This window comes from Stylophora pistillata, chromosome 3 (genome assembly GCF_964205215.1).
Source record: "Stylophora pistillata chromosome 3, jaStyPist1.2, whole genome shotgun sequence".
Taxonomy (NCBI): domain Eukaryota; kingdom Metazoa; phylum Cnidaria; class Anthozoa; order Scleractinia; family Pocilloporidae; genus Stylophora; species Stylophora pistillata.
In genome coordinates, this window is record NC_142521.1 from 42008030 (window position 1) to 42029925 (window position 21896).

The 21896-nt window shown below is 39.1% G+C and overlaps 2 protein-coding genes and 1 pseudogene across 5 annotated transcripts; 2 read left to right on the forward strand and 1 right to left on the reverse strand.

The window, feature by feature from the left end:
- The first annotated feature begins 1505 nt into the window (after positions 1 to 1505).
- LOC148736175 (uncharacterized) lies at positions 1506 to 21224 on the forward strand. Of its 3 annotated transcripts, XM_088752337.1 has the most exons (4): positions 1506 to 1635; positions 8939 to 9635; positions 14533 to 14997; positions 17784 to 21224. In XM_088752337.1, the coding sequence occupies exons 2-4, from the start codon at positions 9020 to 9022 to the stop codon at positions 20465 to 20467; spliced, it is 3765 nt and encodes a 1254-aa protein (XP_088608463.1). In that variant the 5' UTR covers positions 1506 to 1635; positions 8939 to 9019; the 3' UTR covers positions 20468 to 21224. The 3 variants fall into 3 exon arrangements, with proteins under 3 accessions (XP_088608463.1, XP_088608464.1, XP_088608465.1); XM_088752338.1 differs by lacking the exon at positions 1506 to 1635 and having other exon boundaries at positions 9467 to 9562; XM_088752339.1 differs by lacking the exons at positions 1506 to 1635; positions 8939 to 9635 and adding an exon at positions 13841 to 14136.
- On the forward strand, positions 2443 to 5304 carry LOC148736176 (uncharacterized). The gene is made up of 2 exons (XM_088752365.1): positions 2443 to 3136; positions 4105 to 5304. Exons 1-2 carry the CDS (start codon positions 3003 to 3005, stop codon positions 4274 to 4276), a joined length of 306 nt encoding a protein of 101 aa, XP_088608491.1. The 5' UTR covers positions 2443 to 3002; the 3' UTR covers positions 4277 to 5304.
- Positions 11903 to 13842, reverse strand: LOC148736177 (uncharacterized; annotated as a pseudogene). Its single transcript, XR_015998227.1, has 3 exons — positions 13438 to 13842; positions 13221 to 13320; positions 11903 to 13094 (listed from the first exon to the last, which is right to left on the reverse strand). The product of XR_015998227.1 is annotated as an uncharacterized LOC148736177 (transcript).
- Positions 21225 to 21896: the final 672 nt, after the last annotated feature.

The following is a 21896-nucleotide window of genomic DNA, read 5'->3' on the forward strand; positions in this document are numbered from 1 at the left end:
GCTCCAGCACCTCATAGTACCTTCAGTACCTTGGCTTCGATACATCTTTCACATTGTACCTCTCCTACTACTATGGTTTGTTTTGTTTCATATTTCCTAAGTTCCCATTTCTGCAGTGTTTCTGTTGATGTTCCAATTTCACTTGACATCTCTATAATTAGATTTGATAAAAATGTAGGCCGTATATGAATAAATGATTTTCAGTCCTTTTCCAACCCCTGATAACTTGCACTCCTGCCAGTTCAAACCTCGAGTTAACGTTCTTCACCAACCGGGAGGTCTAAGGTCTGTATTGGCCAAGTCTTGGATACTGCCCGAGGTTGAAGGCTACGGTGCCGTATTCCCAACACTGACCGACCTTGGCTGGTGAAAAACATCTCTTTTTCTCGACGAAATTCTTTCCAAAAGATCCCGCATGACTTAGGGTTACAATTACCAGGTTAATTTCGGGAAGATCCTATATAAACCAGGGTCAAGTTATTTGACAAGTCTTTGCAGAAAATAAATGTGTTGTTTGATCGTATAATGTCAACTCTCGTGTGGCCATCCATCTCTGTGTTTTGCATTTCATAACAATAAAGCTGGACAGTCGCTTATTGCACGTGACCGTTCAAAATCTGCGAGTTTTCAGATATGGTACTTAGCAAAATTGAATATTCTAACGCTGTGAACGCACGTTACACGTTTAACCCCTTATGGGTTTCTGACAGTGTATTAATGTAAATATTTTACTCAATGTACCAAGGAGTATTGTATATATTCTAATCCTGGTGAAGTATGCGCTTCAGGTTATTGTTCTTTTTATTGAAAAGGGCGGAGGTTGATTAGCTCTATGGAAAGCCTAACGTCCACAAGAATTTTTTTTCATTTACTTCCATTCGGTTTTTAGTTCCGTTCGCTTTGTTCATCACAGTGATGTAAGACCGCTGGATATTGTTAACGATCGTATTTGTACAGAGATCTTACATGATTATTGCACTTGTTACAGTTCTATAACAAAGTAATAGCAGTAGAGATACAGTATTGAAAGATGATCATGGTTATGATTGCATATTATTAAACTAGGCTTATTCTAGTATTTTATGCTTGATGCTATACATTCAATGTTACAGAGAAGAAATAAAGTTTTCCTTTTCATGCTATTAATAATTTTGTTTTTCCTTGAATAGGGTGTCATTTTTCGGCTTTGGGCCTTAAAAAGGGTATCAGTTTTCGCTTTGTTAGTCCTTAAATAGGGTTAGGGTTCACGAACCTTCGCGGCACACCCCTATCCAAACTTCGCGGAAGTACCGCCTCCCCTCCCCCCCATTATGCCAACTGATTGCGTAAAACCGTGTAAATAACCGGCCATATGAGTCTTGAAGAGCTGATCCATCATAAATGTGTTGTAAAAACTGAAACTAAAACGAGTAAACATTCATTCAATCAAAATCAAAGGAAAGGTCAAGATTATAACAGGAAGTGAACAAAATTAGATAGGAGCAACGCGGACTGACTTTATCGCGTAGGAGATTGGAGCTAGTATTCTCGATGGGTCTGATTGGACTTGAAAGTAAATCGTGATTTCGTTACTTGGAAAACAAGGAACGGGTGATCGTTACGAGTGGATTGTTTAGGAAGAGTCAAAGCTGCAAGGTATGTGTAATTAAATAGGCGTTGACTCAGGTAGTTATCTCTTTCGGCGCCTGCATACGTAAATTTGATGTAAAGTTTTCTATCTAAATTATTCCCTTACAACAGCTACACTGTGTGGAAAAAGTCTTTAATTAGCACCCTCTGCTACTTTTTTAATTTTTCCTTAAAGGTCTGGTAGTACGGGCAACATTTTTCTTCAACTTGTCTTGCAACATTGTTCCATTGCAAGTTGAAACCCTTTGTTGCACGTTTTACCATGTTCGTGACCAACTTGTTCTGCAACAAAATATAGTGTTGCAAATTTGCAGAATCCTGCACGTATGATTGGTTGGTTGTATGTAAACAAAGATGGCGGCTGCTGAACTCTTTCCTTGTCGGAACAGAGGGCTTGCAGCTCTCTGCTTGGGCCTTTTGCTCAGTGAAGATGAGGATAGGCCTCGAAAACGAAATCAGAAAATTTACATGCGACAATGGATTTCCCGGAGAGAGGAGAGAGGCGTTTTTCACCAGCTAATTAGAGAGCTTGAAGTGGGGGATGTCGTGGCATACAAAGAGTTTTTCCATATGATGAAGGAGGAATTTTCCTTTCTGTTGGGAAAAGTATCCCCGTTGATCCAAAAAAAAGAGCAGCCATCACCCATCAATTCTGTCCGGGCGACAATACAGCCAGATGAACGCCTAGCTGTAACGCTATGGTATTTGGCAGGGGGAGAAACTTATCACTCCCTCGAGTATTCGTTCAGAATTTCACACCAAACAATTTCTTCAATCGTGTCAGAAACAAGCCGTGCCCTGTACAAGGTAAGCGAGTCTCAGTATCGTTGATTTATTTATATAACAGTGTCAAAATTAACATACTTGACATACATTTTAATTTCCTATACTACAGGTACTTGCTCCAGAATATCTAAAAGTAGCAAACACAGAAGTGAGTGGGATGCAGTAGCAGACAAATTTGAGGCAAGATGGAATTTGCGGAATGGTACTGGCGCTGTAGACAGAAAATGTGTCATCGTTCAGCAGCCATCTAATTCTGGCTCTCATTATTACGATTACCAAGGGAACAACAGCATTGTTCTCCTTGCTGTGTTTGGGCCTGACTACCAGTGCCTTTGGGCGAGTGCTGGAACAAATGGTCGTTCGCCAGACTCTGCCATATGGCAAAATTGTGACCTCAAAAAGGCACTGAGTTTAAGTCACAACACTTTGAATTTACCAAAGCCCAGAGCCTTGCCAGAGACGGCAATGCCAGTGCCATATGTCCTAACAGGAGACGATGCCTTTGCCTTGACAAGATTTATGATGAAGCCTTCCCGCTGACAGCATTGTCAAGAGCACAGCGGATTTTCAATTACAGGTTCTCGCGCATGCGGAGAATCTCAGAAAATTATTTTGTTATCATCGCGAACAGATGGAGGGTGTTTCGTGCTCCAATTCTCTTGCCTCCGGACACAGTTGTCGACTTGATTTTGGTAGCACTAGTGCTGCATAATTTTCTAAGGTAGGGCTATTAAATCAAGTGCTACAAACCATTATTCCTTTGTTGTGAATATCAGTAGCTAAAAATGAAAACAACTTAATGCTACCCAAAATAGCATTTATAAGCAGTGTATCAGTTTGCATTCATGTACTGTACCTAAAAGCAATAAGTACTATAACTAAAAACACTATGTTGTTTTTCTAGATGACCAGTATGTAGAATCACAAGCTTTCAACGAAAGCCACGACTCCATTGTATTAATCTGATGTAACAAATTAAGGGATTTTACTTGCACTTGGTGGCATCAAATCTCTTGCCATGCAGACATTCAATTCAATCAAGACCCAATCATGCTGACTTCATCCTTGTGCAGTCTGTGTTTTATCACACACACCATTTTCATTATTCTTAAAAGCCTGCATTAACATGATTATCATTCCCAGCTAACAGAGGCTCTTTTCCAGGAAAAAAGCCTCTACTAGCAGGGAAGATCATCGGATTTAGTTGACAAAGAAAGAATCATGAGTGCTCACTTACCTTTATATATCCTGGGGAGGATACTCAAAGTATACATGATGGAGGGGTCTGACTTTTTTGGGGTGGTTGAAAATTTACATTATTTTTCAGTATTTTTGTTGGGTGAAGAGAACTGTCGCATAATTTTTTAGGTCTTAAAAAAATGTGTATTTTTTTGGGTCACAAGTAAACTTTTTGTTGATGCATAATTAATCATGGATTAAATAGTTCTGTTGGAGGAATAAATCAGTATTGAGGTATTCAAGTCTTGTATTTTTTGGGGTAGGATACTTTGATGCCAGGTATTTTTTCGGGTCTAAAATTTCAGTCTCATGTATTTTTTTGGGTTTGCAATATGAAGCTCCATAGGACCCCCCATGATGGATACCTCGAGTACTGCCCCCTCCCCCCCTTGGAACTATATACATGATTTACAAATAAGAATTGATTATGCCCTCAAATTTTCTCTACAGAGTAAATGGAATGACAGATCAAGAAGACGAGGAAGGCAATGTGCTCCCTGGGCCTAATGGAGGTGCAACAGCAGTGAGCCGTCATCATGGTTTGACGATCATCCTCAATGCAGCAACAATTACTCCACTGAAGCTAGGGCAATTAGAGAAGAGTACATGGATTATTTCATGAAGGAGGGAGTAGTACCATAGCAGTGGAGACTGTGTTTAAACTGCTGTGAATCTTATATACATTCAATGAAAGCCACTAAGCCATGAACACAAAATGTTTTAGAACTATGTTTATTGTTTTGCAACCAATCTGAAGTGAGATGAAAGGCTTAGACTAGACCTACAGTATTGCTAAATAAGAATTGGCTTAGCTTTTTCTTTCTTTGGTGACTTCTAGTTCTCAACTGAAAGATGATAGTGATACCATTTCAGTGACATTTTCATTCCTAATTATGCCTATGTTTATGAAAAGGAAAAGTGTGAAATAGGTAGCTAACATAGCTATAGCACCTGTTACATATTTCTATATTGCAGTTAGTTCAGTTCATTTCAATAGTTTTAAAATGTGTATGTTGCATTAAGTTTTTCCAGCTTGCCTCTAATGTCATTGTAATAAGAAGAGAAGTGAACTGTTCTGTCTTCAATGTGCCCTCTTCAAATTTATGTCCAGCTCATTTCACGTAATGATTTTCCATCATGGTTCATAACAATAACTCTATCAAGGCATTTAGCTTTGTGACGAAACAGTGTGTTTGCTATCTGTGCAGAAATGATCTTTCGTGGTTTCATATGCAATATATATGGACTGTATTACATATTAAGACAACATTTCATGCCCTTTTCCAGGTGCAGTGTTGTTTTGAGTATTTTTCCATCTCAAAAGGCAGCTGGAAAGATACAAATTAATGAGTTTATTTCTAACATTGGTGCTGTACAGCAATATCTTTCAGATGAGTTAATTAGGATTGTTTTCAGTACATATATGTTTACCATTTGAATAGGTACCAATGGCTATAAGAATCACTTGATACATACTTTTTGCTGATCTGTAAGACTTTTACAGTAGAAGCAATACATATGGTAAAATACTTCAAGAGACCATTTTTTAATTAACAGTAACTTATTACAAATGAGACTTTAAGGTCCTTATAAGTGTGTACCATTTCAATAAGGTACTTACTGAAATAGAGTAATCTTTATACAACAGTGTAGATTTGAAACTTTATGTCTTACAGGAAATGGACTTTACATCATTCTATTTATAAAGTTATTAAGATTTAATAAATATGAGTATGGTGTGATAAAAAACAATAATGATTTATTTAAATAACTTTAACATAATTTATTTGAAATGAAATTTTTAAGATCCTGAAGTATCAGTGTACCATTTTAAAAAGGTACTTTAATTTTAATGAAATATAACATTTTTTTGGAAGATTATATGTTTGTAAACCATACATCTTTCAAGAAATGGACATTTACATCATTTAAATTATGAAGGAATACCTACAAATATGTTTTAATAAAATGTCAATAATAGCTTTATTTCAAGAAATGACTTCATTTTGAAGGGTAATTTTAAATAAGATTTGCCAGCACATTTCCATTTCTTCAGTACTTAAATTTCTGGCTTATTAGCTACATGTAGGATACTAAACTTTGAAAACCGACTTAACAGACCCACAGGGAGTGCTAAATTACTCTTACAACAGATGTTAACCTCCACGTTAATTCGTCCCAGGCAGTGCTGAAAAATTAAATTGACTGCAAAAGGTTAAAATTGACAGTGGAGAAAATTGAAATTTAGTGACCACAGAAGGTTGAAATTTAGTGCTTTTTTTTTTCATCTTTTGACAACTTGAAGGTAAATGAAAAAAATTGAAAGTATTTGAAGGCTTGAAAGGCACAAAATAAATGATAAATAAATAAATGAATAATAAATGATTTAGCAATGAACAATTCCACTGGGTGGCTATTCTTGTCCACTGTTCCAGATCGAATTGGAATTTGGAACGTAATAATAATATTTGAAATTAGGTTATAAATGTGTTACAAATGTATAATCAGGTTATAAAGGTGTAGTGTCAATGTAAATAAGCCCACAGTTTAAGGTTCCATTGTTGAAATTGGATGCTGATGCTTGTGGGTTGTATAAGAGGTCTGTGGACTGAGGACTGCTCGCAGATACAGGAGTGGATTGTGGTGCAAACCATTCCATTTCCAAATCAAAAAATAACATCGTTGATTCTTTTCTTAGCAATAGCCAGGTGGCGACCAGAAAACTGTTGTAATAAAGACTCCAGCGATTTTACAAAGGTACTGATGGAATCGTTACGATTTTGGCTGACCAATTGCAAGTGGCAGAGGGGTCTGCAGGCACTTAATGGCTTCTTTGTAAAGATCCAGTTTTACCTTATACAATAATAATAATAATAACAGTGACTGACAATTACGAAAGTGACGGTGAATAGTGAAACAGGAAGAGTTTATTAACAGCGCTCTGCCTCGATGCGTCACAAAAGTACAATAAATGAAACGCGTATAGCTACCTCTTCAATATCTGTCGCCTTCTCAGCTTTAATTTTCTTTGCCAGTCTCTCATTTTCTGTAGGATTAAGTGTTGAAATAGCAGGGTCGACGTCGTCACTCCCTTTGATAAACATAAAAGATTTCAAATATTTCCACTGCGATGTGTATACGGCGTCCCTACCGGTTCCACTGACCTTGCTGTCTTCTTCTTTTTTAACCTCTGTTAAAAATGGTCTTGAGCACATTCCACCGACTTTTAATGTCGTCGTGGCTTTTACCAGGGAGAAGCTCGGATAGCTTTGTGTAGCTCAGATCTTCAAGTTTCTGTCCCGGTAGGATGAGAGGCCGTGATTCCATAGGATGTCATTTTGTTTATAGTACTCTGTCAACTGCTCTATCTCGTTCTCCGTCCACTCAGTTTCTTCTTTTGCCCTTACCGAACAAAGAACGTCCTCTTTCATGTAACTTAACGTTTCGAAGAACTTCCACCTGGAGTTCTGCCCGTTACTTTCCTTCTTAATTTCCCGTGCCGAGGCAGTCCACGCAGTATGAAGTTGTCGTTTTAGATAGCTGGCGATATGTTATACTTTTCTGACAGTTCCTCTAAGCCTTACTCTTTTTGCTGCTTGTTTTGCTGCTTGTTTTTTGAATGGACATACGATGTGTCCCACAAACTACGATAACCCTCCAGGTCTTTGTATAGGGAAAATTTTTGGCTCTCGCAAAGTTTCTGGTCTACTTCAACAGCCTCAAGCTCATCTCCGTCCGCCATGTTTGTTTTAAATTTGCCGCGTCGCCGCGCTTTGCGACAGCCAATCACAGGCGTTGAATTCAAATTTGTTGCAAGGCTAGTTGAAGCAAAACTAAAATTTGTTGCAGAAAGTAGAACTCGAGTCTACTTTGTGCAACACGTTGCCTCATCTTGCAACACCATATTTTGTTGCGAGACAAGTTGGTCACGAACGTGGTAATACGCCCAACAAAGGGTTTCAACTTGCAATGCAACAATGTTGCAAGACAAGTTGAAGAAAAATGTTGCCCGTATTACCGGACCTTAACTCTCATTCAAATTCCACTCTTTCCCATTTCAATATTACCTTCAATGTTACAAAATTGTCACCAATTTTAAGCAGCTACATTGTTTGAGAGGAAAGGGAACCTTGCTAGTAACTTAACTTATTAGTCAGACATAAGTTACACAATTCTGAATTTTACATTAATTGGAGGGTTGTGTACCGCCTAGTAAAGGGGGGGGGGGGCATGGCCACTACTTTTAAGGTGCTGTTGACTGATGACAGAAAGAAGCACTGAACCCTTTTGATTATAAACTGTAGAGCTCTTACTGCTGTGAACAATAGTACCAGGGGCGGATCGAGGGGGAGGGTGCAGGGGGTGTGCACCCCCCCTGAGATGAAATGCGTCTTTCTAATACAAGTGGTATTTTGCGAAAAAAAAAAATTGTGCTCACCAGTGAGTTATGCCATTCTTTAGTGGTGCACCCCCTCCTCAAAAAAATCCAGGATCCACCCCTGAGTTTCATTATACTATAAAAAATTCTAAGCAATTGCAGACATGCGTTTAAACCCTGAGCCCTCACAATGCATGTATCTACAGGCATGTATACCTTTACAAACTCCTTGACATGTGTCACAATGCACCTTAACATCAGTGTGCATATTCTTCATACTGTTCTCCATACATTCCCCAAGGTGCTGATTAGAATGTATGAAACAATCAAGATCTTCTTAAGTTTGTTATCATCTCCTTTATTCTCCTGACGTTACTGTGTGACTCAGGGGTTATCATGTGAGGAGAAATTAGATGCTAATCAATCTTAGGGGTGAAAAGGTTAAAGTATAATATTCCAACATCATCATCTTTAGCCCTCTGCCCAGTCCACACATTTCCAAAAGTACAGGGAATCTGGGGCTAAAATAGTGAAGGTCTGCCATGTACTGCACATTTCAGTGTCATTTCAAGTGTAATACAGATCAGAATACATTATCTCAAGCGAGGCCAGAAAGGCTAATTTAAATTTAAACAAAATAATATTAATCCGGCAGCCATTTATGAAAGTGGTCAATAGATGGTTACATATAATAATGCAATTGATGATTATGCTGAGGTCTATTATGTAGAAGATATCTCTTTTCATATGAATTTAACCATGATGTTTTCAAGTATTCCTCTTCTTTCCAATTCACTGTTATGTTAAATTGTTGCAGAAATCCCTGAGCCTCCATAAAGTGGGAGTCAATGGTCTGAATAATTGATTTGACTCAAATAATGAATTTTTCTTATTGTCTTTTTCCAGATCGTGCCACTGACATGTGAATAGTCACAAATCCTGCGGTAACAGTTTTTTTGTCAGAAGACATCAAAATACTAATTGGAGATGATTGTCTCTGATTCTGAAAAAAGATGGCTGGTCATTGGAATAGCCATCAACAAAGTTGTCGCTCCAGTTTTACGAGATGTTATCAAACAAGGAATGGACACTCATTACACAAACCTGGACACATACTGCAGTGGTCTGACCACACCCTGTACCCTGGCGACACTGACCTATCATCAGTTTCGTGCTGATCCCAACCTGAGAAGATTGAAATTTCAGAATATCAACAACAATCTGATCATTCATCGTAATCCTACCAGCTCGTACAACTACAATGTCAACAGCTCAGTAGACCTGGCCAAGTTGTATTTGCATAACAAACATCTTGCAGAATTTTCAGCCTTTGATGAGTCTTTGGACATGACTGCCATCCTTCAACTGTTGCAGTTTAATAACTACCATCCAGCTGCCATTTTTTCTGTTGCTATTGAAACATCAGCTGATGCTGTCAGGAAAGATGTGAGGAACAAGTGGGGCCATTTTGATGTGACAGAATGGACTGAAGCTTTCTACAATGATTGCTTCTCAAAGCTGGAGAACCTGGTAAGAAGTCTGGGGCTGACTAGTTGTAAGGAGAAGAACACATTGGATCAATTATCTGATTGGCGAGGGAAAGGTATAATTACCTCAGTCTGTTTTATTCATTTCTCTTTTTTTCATATGCTAAATATTATAATATTTTATATGTAAACTAAAACGAATTGCTCTGTCACCTCATCTATTTCCAGGGGTGTGCCCTTGGAACATCAATTTGTTTGTCATCAAGGGTCTAATATTGTGTTTCTTCAATGGTACATGTAACGGCTGCCACGCCTTTTGCCTGCTGTTAAGGTGGCTCAATAGGGTTATGCAAGATCACGAAGCGCGCGCCAGTGACATCAATCGAAAGTTAATTTTTCTCGTTGTTTTTGCTATTTTTCAAATCAAAGCTACTGAAACTTAAAAAACAAGTGCTAAATTTGCTTTACAACAGTCACCTCTGAAGTCAAGGCTTTTAGTCCCAAATTAAAACTACTCAAATATCGCCATTTTTTGACGTCTGTTTGACTTTGATTTCAATTTTCTTCAATTTCCTTCGGTAAAATTTTCTATTATTCTCCGACCGGGTAGAGTCTGACAAGACGAAACTTTTGAAATCGAAAAAAATAGGGGTTGTCAAGGTAGTTTTTTCGCTTTTAACATTTTTGTTGTTTTTTGGCTGAGCGAAAAACTTGTCCTACAAATTTTTCTGATAAATTCACAGCAAGGAAAGCTAAAAGGGTATAACATCTCTGCCAAATTTTAAGGAATTTACCGAAGGAAATACGAGAAATCTGAGGAGGAACTTTCTATTTTCTCACCTCAATGACAACCACGTGATCAGAATAGGAACTCGCCAAGATCGCTATTTGAGCATGCGCGAACTTTCGAACCACGCGGTTTTGTCGAGAACAAGTGTGTAAACACGGGCGGTCATTATCTTTGACGTTTTTGTACAAACTGCTTTTGATCTGAAAGTCAGTTGAGAACATACCTTAATTTACTATGCCGCAGAATCCTTGGAAATCTCTTCGAAGTGTTTCAAAATTGCGGAGACTATTCTCGTCGTGTTTGTGACCCTTGGAAGCGATGAGCGACTGGACAATGGCGGTCTCGTCAAAATACACACAAGACCTTTCCGTCCAAATCGTTGGTACAAATTATTTTAATCCTCATATCTTAAGCCACTGCCAGTAATTTTTTCGGCAATGCTTTGCTTTATTGGGCTATCCGCATGACCTGGGTTGTACAGCTTTCCTCGAAAAGATAAGAGTCTCTAGTGTCGGTTGTCAAGATATTTCAGGTCTTCGGCGGCGTCCTTGACAGAGATTACAGAACTTCTGTTCACCAGCATTTCATCAGACAAAGCCAACCTAGGCGAAAGCAAGATTCTTCGAAGAGCGATCACGTCCTCTAGGGCGTCGTGGGCATCAAAGGTGGTTTGAAATAAATGTTCGTAAACAGAACTCTGCCCAGGCTTTGGAAATTTACCTTCTGCGTTTTGGATGGAGGAGTGCTTGCTTTTGATGAGTGATTTCATCAGTGTCAGAGTGTCTGCAAACCGGATGGAACTGAGCTCCGCGATAAAATTTTCGCCACCGTTTCGAAGAAGTATTGGAATATCAAATGTGGCGGCGTTGTGTCCAGCCAAGATTGTGCAAACAGGCTTTGTGGATCGTGTTGAAGCTGAATCTATTCTGGCCCTCAAAAAAGTTAAGAACTGCCTAAGTACATGCGATAACTCAAAGGCTTCTACCAGTCGATTATCTTTGAAAAGTCGGCGGATTCCATTGACAGTTTTAACTGTAAGTTTGTTGACCTTTGACGCGTGAGAATCTATGTCTCTGGTTGGTAGAATGTAGCATTAGAATTGTTTAGCTGACCTATCCACGGCAGCGACCTGACATACTTCTGCTTATTTTCCCGTTGAATTTGTCTCGATGTCAAATAAAACAAAGTGATAAAATTTACTGTCATCAAATTTTTCCTTTTGAACTGTGGGTCTCGAAGTGTATTTCGGAACTGCATTTTCGTACTGTTCTTGTTGTTTCGTGACAGCAGCGGTTATATCATAAAGATCAGTGATTGAAAGTTCAGAATTGTTCAACTCCAATGTTGTCGCAGAAGAGTTCAGGTTCAGGCCAATGCCACTTTCATACATGGTACCTTCTTTACCCTCGTTTTTCGAGGTTTCTGAAATCTGGTGTTTGTGTAATTGTGATCGACGTCGTTTGAATGCAACTGTTGATTTCCTTTGTCCTTCGAACTTTTCATGTCCATTTTCGTATTATGGTCTACACAGAAAAGACCGGCAAGAGTACCATATAACCCCATACATTAATTATGCATTCAGTCTTTGTTCAATTAAAACAATAGCGAATTTTGGGGTTCTTCGAGCCCACCACACTGTTCAGAGACTCGTTACGTTGAGAATTTGCTGCAGGTGCAAGTTTGTTTATAACAATGTCTGTGCTATATTCATCAAAGAGAGATTTCAGGGCCGATTGAATGCTATCTCCTTGGAGGTCTTTGCCATAGGAAAGATCTCTGTGACAATAATGAGAAGGGTCTTTCTTGTACCTACACCATGTTTCTCTACAACCAGTGTGGTCACCAAATGCATGAGGCACAATGCTTTGAATTGCAGATTTCATGTTTGTAGCATCCCCCTTATTTTGTACAATACACGTGTAAAGGATTTGACAAGGTAATTTATGACTTTCTGTGACAACACTGAACTGTTGGGGAACTTACTTCATTGGCTCAAGTTGTATAGGCATGTTGTAAGGGATCTTTTTATGTGAACTGTATCACTTCATTTTTCCACACCATAGGGTACCTTTTGCTCTAGGTGAGATTCAGTCATTGAATCATCATCCCCGGTGTAAATTGAAACTTTGACATTTGATTTAGTTACCTTATTGAAAAGTTCAACTGCAGCTAAAGGCTCCATTGACTTTGAAGAGCCTGAATGATTTTTTTCTACAGTCATGGTCATTTGGTTGTTTTCCTGCCTTTTTAGCTTCATCACAGGAGTGGCATATTTTATTTTTTGTTGTGTAGTCAAGGACCTTACCAGTTGAAAGGCCCATGACTGCAGCATGTCCGGTCTTAGAGTTGAAACCTCGCCCCCGTTTCTGCCACCCCATGTCATAAGAACAGGCAATAGGTACCAAATTGTTCTGGTCAGGCTTGTTACCATTTTCAATTGACTTCTCTCGTTCAAGGGTTAGGAATTGCTGGCAACTATTTTTTGCTACTAGCTCTATTGCCTTTCCAGCTTCCCTTTCCCGATTTTTAAAAGTCGATGAGTTCAGTGCAGGCACATTGAGGATTGAAAGTAAATTGTTTAAATGGGTGTTGCCCACTCCTGTGTGTAAACAGCCAAGGGCAGCTCTCGTGTTCACATCAAAGGTCAGTGGACCGCGTGCACCAGATCTGTGCTCTTTTGATGTTTTAATGGTGTTTCCTCCATTGCATTGGCTGCATATAACAGTAAACGTGCTTGCCAAGCCACTGTGCTGTTCTTCAATAACATTGCCAAGAGACAAAGGGCCTAGAAATATTGTAAAATACACTGTAAACTAACAGGGAAAAAAGACTCCACAATATTTGTTATATTGTTTTATATGATAACGGTGTAAAATATGCTATAGTGCAGTTAAAAATAGTGAGAATTTACCGTAATGACAAAATAAACATTCCTTCAGACCATCTGTAAGGGTTTCTAAGTCCACCAGTCTGGATCCTTGTGGCAGGTTCGCCTTCCTCTTAGCTTTATTCTGCTGATGGGAATCAGGGTTGGAGTCAACAGAACAGGTAGGCCGATAATTAGGACAAGCTTGACAGGAAAATCTTACCAAAAATTATGACTTCCGAATAAAGAAAAATGTACTGACCTCACGTGCTCGTGTCATTCGTTTTGCTGGGGGTTCGTTTTCCATGGATATGTTATCATACTGGAGCTTCCTTTTGGCATTCCACGTTTTGAACCCTCCGTGTAACCTTTTTATTTTTGTTTCTTTTCTGGTTTCGATCGCTTCCACTTTCCGAAAGCGACCCGACGCATTACGGATGTTGTGTAGGCGTTGTGTAAACTTCTGGTCTTTCACTGTCAATATTGTGCTCATTACTGGAAAGTATCGATGCCGTTTCACTCTCGTCAAGTAAACTTCGCGATTATGTGACAAAAATTGTGCACTCGCGTGAAGCCGCCATGTTTGTTTACATATTTGATGCCATTTAAAAGCGCGCGCTATTTTCGTACCCATTCTTCGCCCGGCCAAAAAACCCTATTGAGCCACCTTAAGAAGACGTCAACAAACTTGTGCGCGCGCGACTTACGTGCGCGTGCTTTGAGGTTACGAAGTAATCTCGTAAGCGAATCACGCGGACCCTTTTTTAATGTTGACGTGTGCGATTTTTAGAGAAGAGTAGTTGAAGTTTTTTTTGTTTATCGTTTGGTTGTTGTCGTTTGCCGTAAGACTACAGTTTTCTGTGTTAGAGTAAGTGTCTGTTTGGATTTCCCGTTTCGCTTCCGAATACCTAACTTATATTGAAGTTCGTTTTGGTTCGATTCTTACAAGCGGGACTGTTATGTAAGTGCTAATGTTCCTTTCCTTGAGCTTATATATAGTTTTTTTGTGATTTTGTTTGAGTTTTTAGCTAGCTTTGCATCTTGCCTTTATATCGGAATGTTTGGAATGTTGGTTTATCTATTCGCATTTAGCTTAGCTTCTTCCTTATAAATTCATATTTCAGTTTACGATAAGTACTTGGATACCACGACTACGTTAAATAAAACGATTCAAGGCATATCCGTAAAATATATCCTCGCTTCATAGTGTGTCTTCATTTGCGAAACTCATAGTTGTCGTCGAAATTTTGCTTCGCTTGTGTCGGCCGCTACAGTACAGTTATGGGGTGTAGTGATTATGATGAAATTGAAAGCCTCCAAATTTTCTTAATTTGTCCGATTGCTAATTACTTTGTAGGTTGCCAGCTGTGTATGGGTCATGCTGTGGACAAAGATCTTCTTTCTCTGATACAAACAGAAGTAAATGGTATTATCAAGGACTTGGCTCTGCAGAGCACTCAGCTTTCCCAAGTCCAGCAAACAGCTGCTGTCCTTCAAGTAAGGCTAGATGATGGCGAAGCCATCAGGAAAAAAGAGATGAAACTTATCCTGGAAAGACTTACGGCAATTGAAATAAACCTTGGAGAGGAATTATTGAGAAGAGTTCAAGGAATGGAGGAAATAGTGGAGCAAGTTGAGCAAAGAGCGACCAAGACGGATCAGAAAGTGGACCAGTTTGAGCAAAGGGCGACCAAGACGGATCAGAAAGTGGACCAGCTTGAGCAAAGGGCGACCAAGACGGATCAGAAAGTGAACCAAATGGGGCAAGGTCTTAGTGACAGAATGAACCAATTAGAACTTAGAGTGGAGAGTGAGAAGCCCGGTAAGTCTTACTGAGATTACAGAGGGTGAATGTGATTCTGTTTCAGGCTTGATCGGGAAGGGGTGAGAGAGTCTAGAGATACGAACATAAATGGGTACAACCCCCCGTCCCCCCGTTACCTCCTCCAGCTCAGGTTTAAAATCCAACCCCTAGTTGTTGTTTTGAAATGTTTAAAAAAAATCATTAATTTTATGAATGAAGCGATTATACAACGACACATTTAAAGCTTCAACATCCTCCCCAGACAACCTTTGAAGTGTTAAATCTTTCCAGTGGAATACAAGTGTTAGATACTCACTAGGTATGAGGTGTTTGCAAGCGAATGGCTCAGAAGAAGAGGTCGACAAGAGCTAGGTTTTTAAGGCTTAGACAATTTGTAGATAGTCATGGTTGCTGCTTTTCTCTCTTACAAAACAATTGGCCTTCAAATCGGGTACTTGGCAAGGGCATTTAAACTTAATTTTGGCCCTGGGTCACGGGGCTTATTTTTTTTTGGGAGGGGGGGATGGTATTGAGGCTTCAAATTCATAGACGCAGATTCTGTTTAAGTTCAGTGTTGTGGAGATTTGCTGATCAACACGGTTTTCATTCGGTGCTTTCGGGAGAGGGTCAACAACGGAATAAAACAATAACAAAAAAAGGTAATCTTTTTTAACCATCGGCAAGGGGTCTTACACGCACTGTATATGAAACATTTATCTTTTACTGAAATTTTATTTTCTGGTTAAAACATTGAAGAAAACATGTTTTGGCCAACTCGAAAGATTAGTGTTCACCACAGGCTGCGTTTTGGTACGAAATCGGTGAGCGGACAAAACTGAAACTGATGTCTCATGGATTGAGTGATGTCTTTTAAATCTTGTTTGAAGTCATTTTTTAGTTGTAATTTCCATTTGGGCCATAAGCCAATGGATATTACGCTGGAATGTTGTGCGGGAGGTCGAGGGTTCGAGCCCCGGCCGGACCAATACTCAAGGTCTTAAAATAATTGAGAAGAATTTGCCACCATCAAGAAATGGTTAGATATTCTAGTCTTCTCGGATAGGGACGAATAAATGGAGGTCCCGTCTCCTGTAGGGTTGGGAGTAGGTGACGTTAATTTCCCACACACGAGATTACTGTGTGATGGATGTCCTCCCCTGGGGTTGGATGGGTGGGAAGGTGAGGGCCATACGTTAGAAAACTTATGTTAAGTTAATATGTTACCCTCGTTAATTAAAGATGTATGAGTATGAGTATGAGAAGAGTAAGTGATTATGGTTGTCATGGGAACTTCAAACGTTATAATAATAATGATGATGATATTTATATAGCGCCTATCCAATGATAGATCTAGGCGCTTAACAAAATGAGAGGAAATTTAAAATTAAAGTTAATTGAAATGAATAAACTTAAAATTGAAGTGAAAGCATATAAAGTCTATTTCCTTATGGCTAAAGTAAAACTTCTCAAAAAGGTAGGTTTTAAGTTTAGGCTTAAAATGATTTAAGTTCTCGCATGAGCGTATGTTTTCGGGTAATTTGTTCCAGAGTTCAGGGGCTCAGGGGCTAAAAACGGAGAATGCTCTAGAACCATAGGTCTTAACGTTAAAACTAACAGGATTCAGATTGAGCGTAGAGGATGAACGAAGCGATCTAGACGGTGAGTGGCGAGTGATAAGGTCTTGAATATAGATTGGAGTTTGCATACCTTTCCGTGACAGTTATCTTTGACTAGCATAACAAACATGTTCAAAATAATAACTTTATTTAGCAATAATTCTTATAAAATCCTTTACAGTACAAAATATCAACAGCGTCAAAAACGATCCAAAATAACTCACTTTCGGCTAACATTTACTCTCTTTTTTTTGAATATCAAAGTGTCTGGAAAACAATAAATAACGGAGTCAAATCTGAACAAATTCAAAATCTAAATAGTCTGATAAGTAAAAAAATATCTAAAACTATACAGAAAAGCGAAAGGTGAATGGCAAGTCTAGAACCCTATCTACAAGTCTATTAAGAACTAGTAAACAATGTCTAAGTGACGTAATAGCCTAGAACTGAGATCAAAGAGGTTCTTGGGATTAAAAAACACATGCGAGGGAGAGATGAACAAATTATGTTTGTATTAAGCTTTTTGTGATGTTGAGATGAAGTTATTTGATGTTTCATTGGAGTCGGATAGTTCTTTGGTGATTCTTGTTGGAGTATAGCGCTTACGGAATCGAATCTCCGCTGCCGTTAATAGACGGCATCAATATTTGTTTCCAGTGTCTTTCCTGGAGCCTCTGTCGTCCTCATGCAGGACAACGGTCACTCAGGTCATAGGCATCAGGACTCTGGAGATTGGTTTGATTCATTCTGTGAACTTTACCACTGCAAATAAAAGAGAAAGAAATTAAAAGGGCGGAAACAAAAAGAAACGCCAACTTTACGCAGTGATTCTATGAGGCTCGATATTTCTTCAAAAGAAATACTTTTTCAGTAATCCGCCATAACATTATCACCAACACCAACTTTATAACAAGTGAATGCCGCATTTTAGAATGAGTTACTGTAAATTTACTTGTTACTCTAAGTTCAATGAACTTTAAAACTTGAACCTATTGTAATAGGAGTTTTCTTAATGTACTTTGAAGGCATATGCTGTTGACTTTAAAAGTTAACTTAGTTAAAAAATTTTTGTATGTTTGACTAAATGATTCACACGATAGACTCGGCTGCTAACTGCTGGCAGCCAATTATAATGTTAAAAAAGTTTTAATGAAAATGTCAACCATTTCCTTTGTTTTCTCCCAACAGAAGTTCTTCCTTTTGATGTGCCAGTTTGTCGGCGTAAACTTGCAGAGCATTACAAAAGAACCGCCACGGTGCCAACCTCTGTGTGGTCCAAAAAATGTGACGTGAACATTCACCAGATCTACACTCGACTGTCCTGGGTGAAAGAGGAACAAACCCCAGCTGGGTCATCGCGGGCTGACTTGAATCACTACACTGATATGTTCACTGAAAACAAGAACGGATTGCCGTCAAACAGGATACTCGTGCAAGGGCAGACTGGAATCGGGAAGAGCACGTTTGTGAAGAAACTGGCAATGGACTGGGCTGAACTTGACGAAAACCGGTTGACAGATGAACAGAGAGCTATCCTGAAGAAGTTCGAGCTTGCTGTTATTATTGATCTTAAAAAAGTATCCAAACACCAGAGCCTCAGTGATGTCATAAGCGCCTCTCATATTTTTGCTGAGGAGGACACGGTCATGAAAGACGGCCTACTGAGTTATATCACCCAAAACCAAGACAAAGTTCTCCTGGTTTTTGATGGATACGACGAGTATCATTACGCACGGAACTCTGAAATATTTGAGATTTTCCGAGGAAATAAACTGAGGAACTGTTGTGTGTTGATAACAACTCGAATTTCCAAAGCTGACGACCTGAAGGAATTTCAGGACGTGTATGCTGAGATTACTGGTTTCAGTAAAGAGGACAGAAAGGCCTTTATGATCAGAATGCTTGGTGGCGCACCACAAGCAGAAGCGTTACGCGATCACCTTCTCAAGCGAGGCGTGAGAGATTTGGTAAGAGTTCCGCTACTTCTACTTTTCTTTTGCACTTTGTGGAAAAAGGGAAAGCAACAAAGCTTTCCTGACTCCAAAACAAAATTGTACGTAGCGATCATCCAGTACGTTTTGGATCATAATGAAGGGAAATGTTCTTCTTCTAACTTTCGCAAAGTTGAAGATTTCACAGACATTCTGGCTGAAATTGGAAAGGTGGCTTTAGAATGTCTTTTAAATGACGATCATGTATTTCAGTACGATCAACTGTCCGCTGCCATCCTTTGTGAAGAAAGTCGGATTTTGGGCTTACTTCAAGTCAATGAGTATGCAGAAAATATTCGACCAGCAGGAATGGTATCGTTCATTCACAAGAGCATACAGGAGTTCCTTGCAGCGTGGTATATAACCTACCGATGTGTCCTTAAAGGACATCTCGGTGAAATTAACGACCGGGCCCGAACCTTGGACAAGTGCAGGTCCTTGGAAAATGTCTTTAAGTTTATTTGTGGTTTGTCAGATGGCGGAGCAGAGAAAGTTTCTGAACACTTCACATCAGTAAGAGTCTCTGACTCAGAGCTGGATTTGTCAAAGACAATACCTGATGAACAAAGGGAGACAGACGTGGCACTAAGTGACGTCACTAACAAGCAGGAGAGGTTCATTAACCTTGTCTACGATTCCTTTGATGAAGTTGAATCAAAAACTGAACTCTTAAGTCATTGTTTAAATTGCACCGAGGGGATCATTTTTCTTTCGCCGTATGGAAGATCAATTAGTGACATTGTGCCGGACCGGAAAATTTTAAATGAAGTTTCAATTCGTGGTGTGGTGTTCTGTGATCGCTGGGATTGTGAGGAAATGACAGTGCTATGCGAGTCGCTTGAGTTTCTCAATTGCTTACATATTCCGCTAAAAGCGACTGAGAATTTGGCGGCTGTTTCAGCTGAAGAAGTTTTAAAGAAATTCGAATCAATCAAATGTAAACGTTATTGTGGATTAGATTGCATCCTTCATTTCCACAGTGGTCAGACACTGTTTTACTTCACTGGACTGAAGTTGTGGTGTGATGACCATGCCAAACTGTTCACTGAGAATTTCGCTCCATCTCATTCCGCAAGTTTGTGTCCAAAGTCGTCATCTCTGAAATTCCTTAGATTTCTACACTTTGGGCCAAGTATCAACGAGCAAACATTGCGCAGTTTTAGTACCATAATTGGAGATTGTAAGAGTTTCGAAAGCTTTGAAATAAATGATTTGAATGAGGGTGCTTTGAAATGCCTGGAACAAATACCAAATCCTCTTACATGTCGGTTGAGTCTTGAAAACGATATGTTTTCCAATTCGTTAAAATCGTCTGGAGTATTAAAGCTCGCTAGTTTGTTACCACGGTTCAACAACCTCATCGAATTTAGCTTTTATTTGCACAAATGCTGTGCTGAAGCAGAAAACAAACTGGTTTGTAGCATCACACACAAGACTCTTCAGGAACTGAAACTGACGAACTTGAGAATGACTCCAGCAATAGCCGCGGCACTTGGTCGGTCACTTCCTGAAATGTCGTCTCTAAAGAAACTACGGTTAGTAGGGGTGGGGAGCACTGTACAAGTGGAGGACATAAAGGCTCTATTTGGAGGATTTAACAAAACATTTCCATCTTTAGAGGGGTTCGAAATCTATAACTTCAGCTTCAGAGGTGGCTTTGCTCAACTGACTGAGCGTTTTCACTTCTTTCCCAGCTTGCGGACGGTAGATCTTAGTTTTTCAGATTTGGATGAACGTGACTTGCGTGGTTTAGTGTGTAGTTTGAAATCCATTCCTAATATGAGTATCCTGAGGCTACTATGCAATCCACTGGGTGACAAGAACAGGGTGGAATCTATCGTGAAACAAGCACTGCCTCAGGTTGATCTTTATTACTGGTAACACCAGGTTCATTCAACAAGTAAGAAGATAGAAATGAGGACTGAAGGAAAGACTGATTGTGATCAGTGTTATCTGATTTGAGCTGCTCGTCCCAGTACCACGCAAAAATACATTTTGGAGCAAAGATGTTGAACACATAACAATCGAAGTTTATGGAACTGTTTTTGAAGTTTTCCCCCTCAATAATTTTTTGGTTTTTGACAAATTTCGGTTAAGATACTCGGACATATAACGTTTTAACGAAAGCACAAGTCGTCCGCTTGACAAGAAATGCGTAGCACAACAAGAAAGTTTTTTTTTTATGAATTTAGTTGAGTTTTGAAAGTCAGCAGTTTTTGAACGCGAAAAGGTTGCTTGGTAAACCTGAGGTACGCTTCATGAATGATTTTGGTCAGTAGTACTTTTCACCAGATATATTCTGCTGTTTTGTTAACTGCCAAGGTAGTTATGGCGAAGCTCACAGTTTTTCCCAACCTTCGCTCTATGAGAAATGTTTGCATCTCGGAGCAGATTATGTCCGCGGACAAATATCTTTGCCAAATGGAGGCTATTGTTAATATGAGAACAGACAGCGAAAACGTTTGCTGATCAAGTAGTGTATATACTTGAAGTTGCATTTTGTTTTTGTAAGATGCACGACCCTTACAGGCCTTTTAACTTAATAGTTCTGTATACAGGCATCTCAGAACTTTTGCATTTCGTGTTGTTCAGTATTTTATGAAAATAAATCAATCGATTAAATTATTTTTGTGCAGCAGCTACGGTGCACGGCCGATAGCCTTCAGAAATGTCGTCCATATAATATTAATTATTAAAAACTGGATCATTGGATAATGCAATTCAAGAATTTTTATTGGCTTAGCCATTTATGGTATATCAGCAAATCTACCGTAATCTACAAATATGATAAGCGCACGCGTCAGCTTATAATTGAAAGGGAGCTAAAAAAAAAGAATAAAATTTAATAACTTAATTTAAGGTTTTTAATAAAACAATTATTCCACTCGCGTTTGTTGGATATGAGATGATTATAGCCAACGAGGCGCGTAGCGCCGAGTTGGCTATCTATCATCTCATATCCAACGTGCGCTCGTGGAATAATTGTTAATTATCTCATCAGGGGCCGTGGGAGGCTCTGCACTTGTTAGGGAAGTAAAGGCATCAGCTAGTGATAGCCTTTTCTTTTTAAATTATTCGAGAAATGTATCTATTTCGAACGAGCAACTCGTGCATTTTCAGAATAACATTGACTTGAGTATAAAATTATAGAGATTTTACTTCAAAACTTAGGGTTACTATCTGTAATTCATATGTCATAGTTTACCGGTGTACTTCGTATTTTTGGTTCTAATTATATCCACTTACGGTTGAGCGTAAAGGAAAACAGCTTTGCACTACTAATAAGTAATAGTAATTTTTTTTTTTCTTT